General features: G+C 36.4%; 1 protein-coding gene across 2 annotated transcripts in view; it reads left to right on the top strand.

The window, feature by feature from the left end:
* The window catches only part of EEA1 (early endosome antigen 1), a 156,567-nt gene that overhangs the window by 137,659 nt on the left and 5,337 nt on the right, over positions 1-13,571 (top strand). Inside the window, exons 22-26 of one of the 2 annotated variants that reach the window (XM_054442991.2) lie at positions 3,321-3,503; positions 9,291-9,476; positions 11,018-11,149; positions 12,129-12,314; positions 13,259-13,497. In XM_054442991.2, the coding sequence (XP_054298966.1) occupies positions 3,321-3,503; positions 9,291-9,476; positions 11,018-11,149; positions 12,129-12,314; positions 13,259-13,497 (926 nt within the window). The remainder of the gene's footprint in view (positions 1-3,320; positions 3,504-9,290; positions 9,477-11,017; positions 11,150-12,128; positions 12,315-13,258; positions 13,498-13,571) is intronic. The other variant, XM_063646566.1, reaches the window with a different exon arrangement.

Raw genomic sequence — 13,571 nt, 5'->3', positions numbered from 1 at the left:
GTGAGATGGGTCTCTTGAATACAACACACTGATGGGTCTTGACTCTATCCAATTTGCCAGTCTGTCTTTTAATTGGGGCATTTAGCCCATTTATATTTAAGGTTAATATTGTTATATGTGAATTTGATCCTGTCATTATGATGTTCCCTGGTTATTTTGCCCGTTAATTGATGCAGTTTCTTCATAGCATCAATGGTCTTTACACCTTGGCCTGTTTTTGCAGTGGCTGGTACCAGTTGTTCCTTTCCATGTTTAATGCTTCCTTCAGGAGCTCCTGTAAGGCAGGCCTGGTGGTGACAAAGTCTCTCAGCATTTGCTTGTCTGTAAAGGATTTTATTTCTCTTTCACTTATGAAGCTTAGTTTGACTGTATATAAAATTCTGGGTTGAAAATTCTTTTCTTTAAGAATGTTGAATATTGGCCCCCACTCTCTTCTGGCTTGTAGGGTTTCTGTTGAGAGATCTGCTGTTAGTCTGATGGGCTTCCCTTTGTGGGTAACCCGACCTTTCTCTCTGGATGCCCTTAACATTTTTTCCTTCATTTCAACCTTGGTGAATCTGACAATTATGTGTCTTGGGGTTGCTCTTCTTGAGGAGTATCTTTGTGGCGTTCTCTGTATTTCTTGAATTTGAATGTTGGCCTGCCTTGCTAGGTTTGGGAAGTTCTCCTGGGTAGTATCCTGAAGAGTGTTTTCCAGCTTGGTTTCATTCTCCCCATCACCTTCAGGTACACCAATCAAATGTAGATTTGGTCTTTTCACACAGTCCATATTTCTTGGAGGCTTTGTTCGTTTCTTTTTACTCTAACCTTGTCTTCTTGCTTTATTTCATTCATTTGATCTTCGATCACTGATACCCTTACTTCTGCTGGATCGAATCAGCTGTTGAAGCTTGTGCATGTGTCATGAAGTTCTTGTGCCATGGTTTTCAGCTCCATCTCCACACTGTTTATTCTAGTTAGCCATTCATCTAATCTTTTTTCAACGTTTTTAGCTTCCTTGCGATGGGTTCAAACATCCTCCTTTAGCTTGGAGAAGTTTGTTATTACCAACCTTCTGAAGCGTACGTCTGTCAACTCGTCAAAGTTATTCTCCATCCAGCTTTGTTCCGTTGCTGGCGAGGAGCTGCGATCCTTTGGAGGAGAAGAGGTGCTCTGATTTTTAGAATTTTCAGCTTTTCTGCTCTGGTTTGTCCCCATCTTTGTGGTTTTATCTACCTTTGGTCTTTGATGTTGGTGACCTACAGGTGGAGTTTTGGTGTAGATGACCTTTTTGTTGATGTTGATGTTATTCCTTTCTGTTTGTTAGTTTTCCTTCTAACAGTCAGGTCCTTCAGCTGCAGATCTGTTGGAGTTTGCTGGAGTTCCACTCCAGACCCTGTCTGCCTCGGTATCACCAGCGGAGGCTTCAGAACAGTGAATATTGCAGAACAGCAAATATTGCTGCTTGATCCTTCCTCTGGAAGCTTCGTCCCAGAGGGGCAGCTGCTTATATGAGGTGTCTGTTGGCCCCTAGTGGGAGGTGTCTCCCAGTTAGGCTACTCGGGGGTCAGGGACCCCCTTGAGGATGCAGTCTGTCCGTTCTCAGAGCTCAAATGCCATGCTGGGAGAACTACTGCTCTCTTCAGAGCTGTCAGACAGGGACATTTAAGTCTGCAGAAGTTGTCTGCTGCCTTTTGCTTAGCTATGCCCTGCCCCCAAAGGTGGAGTCTAGAGGCAGTAGGGCTTGTTGAGCTGTGGTGGGCTCCACCCAGTTCGAGCTTCCTGGCCACTTGGTTTACCTACTCAAGCCTCAGCAATGGCGGACCCCCCCTCTCCGAGCCAGGCTCAGAAGTAGCAGCTTTTTGATGCTCGTGGCTACTCTCAGCAATCCAGATTTCTGCTTGATATAGACATGGCAGTCATTCAAGTGGAGACATCAGGAAGATACATGGATATAAGAACCCAGAGTTCAGATGGAGAGGTTGCAGTTAGAGCAGTTAGAGAAATAAGTTTGGGAGTCAGTTGTAAAGAATATCTTTAAAGCCTGGGACTAGTCAAGATCCGGTTTTTTTTTCTTTTCTTTTCTTTTTCTTTCCTTTTTTTTTTTTTTTTTTTGAGATGGCGTCTCTCTGTTGCCCAGGATGGAGTGCAGTGGTGCGATCTCAGCTCACTGCAACATCCACCTCCTGGGTTCAGGTGATTCTCCTGCCTCAGCCTCCTGAGTAGCTGGGATTACAAGTGTCCACCACCATGCCCGGCTAATTTTTGTATTTTTAGTAGAGGCCGGGTTTCACCACGTTGGTCAGGCTGGTCTCGAACTCCTGACCTCAGGTGATCACCCACCTCGGCCTTCCGAAGTGTTGGGATTACAGGTGTGAGCCACCATGCCCGGCCTAGCTGAGATCTTCTAAGGAGACAGTGTATGAATTAAAAGAGGGCCAGCAATAGAACTTTGGGGTGTCTCAACATTCACAGAAGTAGCAGAGGAAAAGGAGCTAGTAAAAGATTTTGAGAAGCTATGACCAGTAAGGTAGGAAGAGAACCTAAAATATAAAGTACCTTGGAAACCAGTTGAAGAAAGTGTTTCTAGAAGGAGACATAATCAACTATATCAGGTACAACTGAGAGGTCAAGTAAGATGTTGACAAGGATAAGAATATAGGATTTTGGAACATGGCAGTCACTAATGACTTCAACAGCAATTTTATTGAAGTAGTGTATTTTGAAAGTCAAATACCTATTTTTCATACTATGCATATGTATATGTTTTAACTATGTCATAATTTGTGCATATCTCCTGAATCTTCTTGAAGACTAAAGACAAGTTTATAGAGGAGCTTTAAAACTTTGTGAGATTTTCTTTTTCTGCCTTGATATTAATTAATATGACCTGTAGAAATTTCCTGAGTTATTCTTGAATTTCCAAGAGTAGAAACTATATATTAACACTTCAACAAAGTAAATGGCTTCTTTCTTTCTTTCATGTACAAGTTTCCCTTAGTTCCACCTTAAATTACGTCAGCTGAGGCATCTAGCACTGCATGCTCCCTCAGAATGTAGTTGTTACTCTTTCTCCCGAGACCTGATAGTACTTCCCAGTGCCTTTTTAAGAAAAAAAAAAATTAATTACTTTTGTATTTTATGGTCTTTAAATTGAGACTTGTTAGATTTTGTAATTCTTTGACTTTATAAGTAATTTACCCTATTGAGGTAGAAATTTGGGGCATAAATACAGTTCATCTTATTGTTCGGAATTTTCTTCTAGGTGTCTGGATTTTACTTTATATTTGTAGTTGGTTTTTGGAATGCATAGTGTTTTAAATAACTATTGTATGTTTCAGACAGAGCTTGAGAATAAACTACAGCAGCAGTTAACACAGGCAGCCCAGGAACTTGCAGCAGAGAAAGAGAAAATATCAGTATTACAAAACAACTATGAAAAAAGTCAGGAAACTTTCAAACAGCTTCAATCTGATTTCTATGGGAGGGAATCTGAACTTCTAGCCACCAGGCAAGATCTTAAGGTATAGTAAACTATACTGTACCATAAAATCTCAGTAGGTTTTATAGACATTTATTAAATGATCTATTTGAATCCAAATGGGCAAGGAAATGTTAGTGTTTGTGGAATAGTGTGCTGTTTTCTATTAAATTGTTATTTTGTATTAGCATGCTTTAAAAAATTGTTTAAAATGTGGGCATTTTAAAATGACATATTTATAATAGTAAGATAATTTGGATGTATCTTAATTGTGACACTGTTAACTTATGTAAGTATTATGCTGTCTTTATGTGTGAATAACTTTAAAGATAGGCTGCTGTTAAGTTTTAAATGTAAACCACTTGTGAAAAAATGCAAGCAGTTTTACCATTGCTTGTCAGGCAATTCTGACATTAGTTATAATATTTGTCAAGTTCCCAATATTACTGGATTGCCTAATGATTAAAATTAGGAGATAATAGCTCAAAATAAACTTACCCTTAATTATATAACAACGTATAGAAATTTTGTCTTTGGTAATACTATTTGATTAGATAAAGTATCAAGTTTATTAAATTGAAGGATAATGGGAAAAGGGTAAAAAATTTTTAGGTCACAGGAAGGTACCAGTTTTCTAAGGAAAATGGAATATTTGTTCTCTCACAGAAGATTCAGCCAGTTTTTTTTCTCTCTCTCTTTTTGTTGAGGGGAAATGCTTTATCTGTTTCTTTCCTATGTTTGGGATTTTGTTTATTTAATTTAAAGTGCATATTGCAAAATTCTGAGAATGAAAGAATATTAAAATGTTTTATTTAGATAGGGAGCATATATTTTATCCGTAGGCTGTTATAGGGAATTATGAAGGAGGTGGGACTTGATTAGGTCCTGAATTTGAATACACAGAGACTCTGGAGAAAGGTCATTTTATTCAGGGGCATATTTGAGAAAAGGTGCCATAGTGAGAATGAATAAAGCAAGCAGACAGTTAACATAATTGCCTTGCTGGCGTACTAGTTTATGTTTGGAATTAAGGTTTAAAGGGTTGGATCTAAATTGTGAAGTATCTTAGATGCCTAGCAAAGATGATTGGATTTTATATTTGAGGGGGAAAAGTGAAAAGTCTAAATAGAGGAGTAAAATGAAGAAAATAGTACTTTAGAAAACAACCTGGTAGTGGTTTGCAGACAGCTTGGATTGGACCTGGGATAGACTAGTGGTGGAGAGATGAGTTAAGAGGTTACTAACTTTCTTTCTCCATAAATTCTAATAGTCGAGGTATGAGTTGATTAGAACTGGGATGAACATTAAAGAGGATGAAATAGAGGAGATTAATGGGAGAGAGAGAAGAAACAAAAGGACTGAACCCATACCTGGCTGCAAGGATTTGACAAAGAGATAGGAAATTGGGTAAAAGAATTTTCATAGTGCCAGTAGAATATCTGTGTATCTATCTATGTATCTATGTATCTATCTATCTGGAGGTAAAAATTAGTAATAGTTGTTATTAAGAAAAAAATACCACACAAGATTTAGGTAGTGTTAAATTATTATTATTTGTCCTTACAACACTATTGAAAGTATTGAAAGTCAAGGAAGCTTTGTGGAGGAGTTTGGGCTTAGGCTAAGAACAGTGAGGAACCACTAAAGGGAGTTACTTACATTTGTATTTTAGGCAAATGACTCACTGCAGATTGAGGAATGAGAAACAGGGCTGAATGTGAAGACCAGAAAGAAGACTTTGCAGTAGTCTAAGTGCAAGATGATGGTGGTGTGGGCTGGTAATAGCAAGGATAGAGAAAAGTGGATGAATTTGAAGGATATTTAAATGATAGAAGAGATGAAACTTAATGATTGATTGGAAAAGTCTTATAGAAATCACACTCTTTCCATATGGATGTCATTTACCCAAAGCATAAGCTAGTAACAGGAACCAACATTAAATTAATCAATGTTAATTGATTTGATTGATATTCTTTCATTAAGCCAGCGATTTTTATTATTCTTGAAAGCTATGTTGTGTACTAATAATTTCATACATGAAAGAATAACTCAAATGTAAATATGGGCAAAAAGAGAAAGCTGAGGGACAAGGCTGCTATAGAGTTTTACAACTGTTAAGGGACCTTGGATAGATCCTCTATTCCAAAGCTTGCTTTTGCCAAAGAGAGCAGGCCCAGTGCTTCCTTTTGCAGAGAAGACAGGCCTACTGCTGTACAATAACAGAACCATGGTTAAATCTTAGTTCTGATTCAAAGTCTGCCATTCTTTCATCATTTCACTGTAATTTTTTATACAAAATAAAAGATTGGTAAATTTTATCTAAAATGCTTTTAAAATGAGAAGTGTGTGAACTACTTAGGAAGCTAATTAAAAAAAAAATAGTCAATTCCTAGGGAAGTTCAGATGATATTTATAGACTAGGATAAGAGATGGCTATCAGTTATTATTTTTCTTTTGCTTCAGTGATATTGGATGGTCTTGTGTATAAGAGAGAGAAGAGGAGAGATTCAGAGCCTTGTAACATGACACCTGACTACTTCAAGGCCATCTACCATGGGTTGACAGTGTACAGCATGGGCTAACAGTGTATATACCTAGACACCAGTAGAATGGAAGGTAGCCTGGCCTGATCTATGCCTTTAGCCCCATCTGCTGGATTATTTATGAAGTACTTAAGTTTGTTGACTGGATATTTCAGATTGGCTATGCTGTAAACTACTCTTTGTTGTCCAGGAAAGGTAGAGGTAGTATTTAACTGTAATTTACACCCTGAGTGAAGTGAAAATTCTAGGATAATAGATTTAGAATTAAATATAAATCTTCTTAGCCTGGTACTCTCTCTATATCATTTCATCAGAAATCAAGAAAAAACAACTAAAAATAGGAAGGTGTTTTTTTTTTTTTTTTTTTTTTTTTAAAGAAAGAATGGGAAAACTTGCTGAATAGACAAAAACAATAGCTACCATGGAACACTGCAGAAATCATTTGTTTACTGGGGTACTATAATGTGATTGGCATAATCAGGGTCAAGGTTGGTATTTGATCCATTTAGGGATTTGCCTATTTCAAGGGGAGTAGATGTGTTAAAGATAGTCCCAACAAAACCATGGAATGGGAGAGGGGGGTTCTCCGAGGGAAGAGATGCTGAGCAGATGAAATAATATGCAATATTATTATAATCTGCAATAAGAAAGATGAAAAGAACATTTAAAATGCATGGCAGTATAAATGTTCATCTATGTCATTGAATAATGTAGATGAAAGTTCAGAGGCAGGGGAAAACATGTCTTGGCATCTTCAGAAAAGATTTCATGGAGCAGTCCAAATTTTGAGCTTGACTTTAAAAAATCAGTCACTGGGTTTTGTGAGTTTAAAATTTTATAGGCTGTTATTTAAACCATGGGCTTTTTGGAAATCTTGTGGTTAGAGGTTAGGGTTGCTTTCCAGGCTCTAGCAAGTTTTGGTATTTTTAAACATTAGATCAGGATCTCTATTAACTAATTATAGTTGCTGTAGACTGTTTGAATGGGACTTTGTCAACTTTTCTCCTTTTTTATGTGAAATCACTCTTACCCTTTGTGACACGTAGAACAGTTCCCACATGTGGAATAGAGCCTTCTGTAAACCCCACTCCACAGTGTCTCACACTCACTAATTTTCTGTGCATTTGGCACATAGCGTATACTCTCCTGCCCTGTGTAGCTTTTGGGCGATGTACTCAACTGCCTGTTCTGCTTTTTGGGTGATGTACTCAACTCCCTTAAGTCAAAGACCAGCTTGTACCCTCCTGTTCTGTCTTAGCAGTGTTCTTAATTAATGGTTAGCTGCCAGATTAGTGAAGAACTAGCTGATGTTAATTCTTCCCTGAAAAAAGCCTCAAGGGGTTTAGTGTTCTACTGGCAGTCATTGAAAATTAAGATTTAATTTATATCAGAAAGACGTAACTGGGTTACTGGTAAGAAGTAAACTTTATTTTTCAGGAAGCTTAAGAATCCTCATAAATAAGATCTTTATTTATTTATTTCATCTTTCTTTTTTTTTTTTTTTTACTGAGTACTTGCTGTATACAAGCCTACTCAGCAGGGATACTTTCTTAAATTACGTTTTCTGCCTCCTTTTTAAAAGAACTGTATCTCCAGAATAAGAAAGATCAGCTTTTTCCAGATCTGATGGAAGAGATCAGTTGGATCTCTTACCCTGCTGATTCTTCGCAGTAGCAGCTGAGAGTGGCAAGGTTCCTACCATACCCATTATCTACCTGTTACCATATTTATCCCCAAATGAAGTGTCACGAGTGAAAAAGCTTCCCCTTTCCCCAAGTTCTTCTTCTCAAAATACTTGGGCTTTAAAACAGTCAACAACTATGGACTATGTTAAATGACAATCACTACTTCTACGATATAGATGAGAAGAGGACAGTGTGCCTTCTCAGGATAGAGCCTCTTTCTATGTTTGGCTGAATTTTCTCTTTTTGTTCACTTGATCAGGTTGTCAGTTGTGAAGTAGTTATTTTTATTCCATGACAAAATAATCCTTCCTATTTGTTTCAGGAAAAACTCTCTCAAATTGTGTTTTCCCCCTACTCTCACACCACAACAATCATCAACACAGAAGACTTCTGTGACCAAACATGGGGATTTTCCCACACACACCAAGAAGCAGATACCAACTGGGTGTCTTCCAATTCAATTCTGACACTATCTCCCTAGAGATAGTGTCAAATCCCACAGATTGGGGGCTCAATCCCCAAGACTGCTCCCTACAACTCCAAACACCAATCATTAATCCAGGCTTCCAGAACTTCTGACCAACTAGCTAGTTTCAAGTTGGGGTTTTCATGACACCCTCTTTGGGTTCAATTAGTTTGCTGAAACAGCTCACAGAACTCAGGGAAAACTTACTTACATTTACTGATTTATTATAAAGGATATTACAGAGAATACAGATGAAGAGATGTGTCGGGTGATATGGGGGAAGGGGCATGGAGCTTCCGTGCCCTCCCCGGGCATGCCACCCTCCAGGAACCTCCGTATGTTCAGCTATCTAGAAGTTCCCCAAACCCAGTCCTCTTGGATTTTTATGGAAGCCTTCCTTCACCCAGGGTATGAGGCAGGACCCTTTCAGGGAAGAGTCTTAAGACTCACAATCAGAAAATGGGGTGGGGAAGAAGATTAGAGGCCTGCCTAGGGACCAGTGGAAGGAGGGCAGGAGACGAGATTCTGTTTCCTGAGGCTTAACGTACCCAACATTGTAACAAAAAACTGTAACAAAGGATGTGGGAGTTGTGATTCAGGAACCCTGGACAAAAACCACTATATCATAACACCATACTATTTATTAATATTTTTAGCATGTCAAGGGACATCATAGAACCCACCAAATGTATATGTATGCATAATGAAGCATTTAATTATATCTCTTTTAAAATTGTTTTCTTTCACACTGCCTTATGACTTTAACCATATATATGTTCTCTGAGTGTATCTGATATGGTCCCTACTTATTTGGTATTCTTCCATATCAACTAGCCAATATTGAAGATGTGATCAACATTCAGCAAATACTTTAAATATTTATTAGTAAATATATTATTTTTAGAGGCTTTGGGATTGCGTCCATTTTGCTAAATATTTTATATTATAAATGTTTTCTATAAGCAAGAGAGTGTTAATATTTTAGAATTCTTTCTCTTTTACCTGGTCTTACTGAAGGGTATAGTATGCTATCTTTTTATAGTTTATTGCTTTCTACAATGTTTATATTAACTATGTTTCTGTTGAATTTACTAAAAACATGGCATATAATAATTTGGGAAAATTGTTTTTGTAAGTCTGTAGAAGAGAAGCTTTCTCTAGCACAGGAGGACTTGATTTCAAACAGAAATCAAATTGGAAATCAAAATAAATTGATTCAAGAACTGAAGACTGCCAAGGCTACATTGGAGCAGGATTCAGCAAAGAAAGAACAGGAATTGCAGGAGCGATATAAAGCGCTACAAGACATTCAGAAAGAAAAGGTATTGCATGTTTCTGATCTAAATCTACAATCTTAGAGTTACAATTGTCTTAGAGATCATCCAGTCAAACCTCTTATTCAGTACAGGCATCATCCTTATTTTCAACAGCTCTCTCAGAGGGACCTCTAGTTTCTGACACTTTTGATCATTGGGATTTTAATGCTAGAAAGTACTTCTTAATGGCCTCCTTGCTATTTCTACCCTTTTTTCTTACTGCTCTTTTTTAGTTTTACAAACAAGTCAATTTTTCACACCATAGACCCTTGGTTATTGCAGAAAAGATAATATAGTTCCTCAACTATTTCTCATATAACGTATTATCCTTTAGATGTGTGAATGAGATAAGAAAAGATCTGGAAATAATTCTTAAGCATGTTAAGAATTCTTAAAATTAAGAACCAGATTATCTAAGGAGTTTGTTAAGTTTCAAAGTTGAAAGCATTGGTTTATTAATATATGACCAGTACATTTTAAAAATCACTTTAAATTCTATATGAAAGAAAAATTCAGATCCTAGGAAAGAGTTTATTTTTTGTTTTATAGTTGAAATCATATATTCCTATTAGCTGACAGGATATTACTCTGCAGTGTATATTCCCTGAAATTCTTGGTAAATTCTAAGTGGTTCAGTTCCTGAAATTTAATTTAAAAATGTTTTGTGGGTGTGGTGATGGTGAAGCTGGAATGAAATTCATGATTTGTGCTTCAAGTTTAGAGAATTCTGACAGAACTATTGTTCATAAGGCCAGGTTTGATGGCTCATGCCTGTTATCTCAGCACTCCCAGAGGCCAAGGAGGAAGGATTGCTTGAGCCCAGGAGTTCAAGATCAGCCTGGGCAACATAGTGAGACCTTGTCTCTATTAAAAAAAAAAATTTAGCTGGGCATGGTGGTGCACACCTGTAGTCCCACCTATTCGGGAGACCGAGGTGGGAGGATAGCTTGAGCCTGGGAGGTCAAGGCTGCAGTGAGTGAGCCATGATCATACCACTGCACTCCAGCCTGGGTGATAGAATGAGACCCTGTTTCAAAAAGAAAAACTGTTGTTTATAGGAGTTTAGTTGTGAGAGCTTTAGATCATACAGACTTGCTTTGGTTTTGGCTCTACCTCTGATAGATAATTTTATGTCTCTTAAACCTTTGTTTCTTCACCTAGAAAATGGAGATTTAAAAATCTACATATACTAGAGATTAACTGAGATAATATCCTAACTAGATACCTTATATAAAGATAGTGATAGTAATAAAATAGGAGTTATAAGAGTAAGAATGGTAGTTTTGCAGTATCATTACTCTGACCAGGTACAATTTATCTCACAATATTAACTATAACTATTTAATCTTTACAATTATCTTCTTCTTATTGTTCACACTGTATAAATAAGTAAACAGCCAAGAACCAAGAGAGGGTAAGTAATTTGCCCAAGTTAGGTAGAAAGGGGCAGAGCCAGTGTCATCAGTAGTAGCAGTCATTTTTATTACACCCATTTTCATTTAAGTACTTGCTTTAAAATTATTTTAAAATATATCATTTTTCTACAGTCACTGAAAGAAAAAGAACTAGTAAATGAAAAGTCTAAATTGGCAGAGATAGAAGAAATTAAATGTAGACAAGAAAAAGAAATCACTAAACTAAACGAAGAACTCAAGTCCCACAAACTAGAAAGCATAAAGGTATGTTAAGATAATCATTTTTCCTGCCCTCTGTGTTATGTTGCTCTTTAAAGAAATATATATACACATACATGTTTATTTATTTATTGAGAACTTGCTATGTGCTAGGCAAATTGTTCTGTTGTTTCTGACAAATACTCTTGCCAGAGTGCTTTTGTATTGCATAATACCCGTACACATATTGAAATTGCTACATTTGTTTTCACATTACCCAATGAAGCAAAGTAACCCTAAGAGTTTGGATCTCATTGAAATTATAATCAAGAGATGTATTGATTTAGAAAATTATGCTCACAGGTAGTAAATTTAAAAATATGAAAGAGTTTAGAAGTAAGATTTAAAGGGATTGTTTATTCAATTATTTTTCTTCCTAAAGTCCTTTCATAATCTGTTATTTTTAACATTTTACCTGTTATAAGCATAGATAGGGTACCCATTGAAGAAAACTAATTGTCTGTTATTTGCTTTGTAAAATACTAATTTCTTAAAAAAAGGTTAGATTCTTTCTTGAGAGCACTCATAATGTCCTTTATGTCTGTAAGCATAGTTATCATTTTGGTTTATAATTAATTATCTCTTTATGTTCCTCTGTCCTCTAGAATGTGACTTCCTTAAATCAGGGAATGTGTATAATTCATCTTTATGTTATATCCCCAGAACCTAACTCAGTGTGTGGTAACTAAATGATGACCAGTAAATGTTAAGTGAGGAAAGGGAAAATAGAGAGTACAGTTTGTTTTTTTCCTCCACATAATCAAAACGTATACATTTTTGTCACCTGGATTTAAATGATTGTTGAGCTGGACATATTATAATCTTGTATCTTTTTAACCAATTCTTTAAAATACTGAACTTTAAGAATTTCATAAGTGGTTAAAACCTATATTTGATCTATTGTGATAAATTGCATAAATTTTAGCCACATTTTGAAATATTTACTATTAAGGATGATTTATTTTTGGCCCTACTTTTTCAACAGGAGATAACAAATCTTAAGGATGCTAAACAGCTTCTAATTCAGCAGAAATTAGAACTTCAAGGAAAAGTGGACTCCTTGAAAGCAGCTGTTGAACAGGAGAAGAGAAATCAGCAGATACTAAAAGACCAGGTGAAAAAGGAAGAAGAGGAGCTGAAGAAAGAATTTATTGAGAAAGAAGCTAAGTTGGTCAGTGAGTTAATTGGGGGAAATGTGTTTTGCAGTAGAGCTTTAAATCAATCCAGTGAGAGGACTGTTCTACTTATAAGATCTGATTGAAATGCTTTCCTAACATTTTAGTTTTTGATTAAGAAAGGAGATCTGATTTATTTACATGGCTGACATGTGGTTGGAAATATTTTACCCTGTAACTATATTTCTGTTTTTATAAGTGAACATTGAAATGAAATAAAATTTAAAAACTTTTTTTTTTTTAAAGTGTCAGAAGCTAAACAACCCCACAACTACGTAGCTCTGGTAAATGGTGTGAATTCTAGTCATGTTAAACCCATTTGTTGGGTCAAAGCGAATGTTGATAAGGGGGAGCGGAAACTTGAGTTTGAAATTATGATGAACAAAGTCTGCTTTTCCTTTCCTAAGTTGCACATGCCAAATGGGAAGCATCTGGCTTTCCTCTGTTGAATTAAGTCCAAATATGCCCAGATAACTTGGCCATTGAATGTTTTAGTTGAAGAGTTTCAATTTTAACTTCAAATAGTCATTTGAAGGTTTCATAATGGTTTTTGGCAGACTGATAGAGAAAAGAAAGCATATGGAATTGGGACGAATAAGGAAATTTCAGCTTTGTCTCTATGGCACCTTGCTATCCCTAACCATATGTGTCTTTCCTGCTCTGGTGGAGAAGAAGAAAGATCTCACATTGTGTCACTTTAGCTCACTATCATGATGGTCACTATCCATCATTTCAGCATTTTGACCTTTGAGCCAATTCATATTACACAGATGCTTGTGGAATCAGTTTTATTAATGTGTAATGAAATATGTTCTCCTGCCTCCATTCCCGAAGAAGCAATAGTATTTATATTGCCAATATTTTAAATTTAATAAATCACTTACATTTATTTTGCACTACTTTTGTAATAGATTTCCCCCCAACTTTTCCTTTTTTTCAGCATTCCGAAATAAAAGAAAAGGAAGTAGGAATGAAGAAGCATGAAGAAAATGAGGCTAAACTTACCATGCAGATTACAGCATTAAATGAAAACTTAGGCACTGTGAAGAAGGAGTGGCAATCTAGTCAACGGAGAGTTAGTGAGCTCGAGAAACAAACGGATGACTTACGGGGTGAAATTGCAGTATTAGAAGCAACGGTTCAGAATAATCAAGATGAAAGGAGAGCACTACTGGAAAGGTGATTGATATCTAGTAAAATTAGTTTATTTCCATTGTAAGTGATAAAAAGATTGTCATATTCCATAGTTTTTA

This window comes from Pongo pygmaeus, chromosome 10 (genome assembly GCF_028885625.2).
Source record: "Pongo pygmaeus isolate AG05252 chromosome 10, NHGRI_mPonPyg2-v2.0_pri, whole genome shotgun sequence".
Lineage (NCBI taxonomy): Eukaryota > Metazoa > Chordata > Mammalia > Primates > Hominidae > Pongo > Pongo pygmaeus.
The sequence above is the reverse complement of the archived record's forward strand: the minus strand, read 5'-3'. Positions and strand labels throughout refer to the sequence as shown.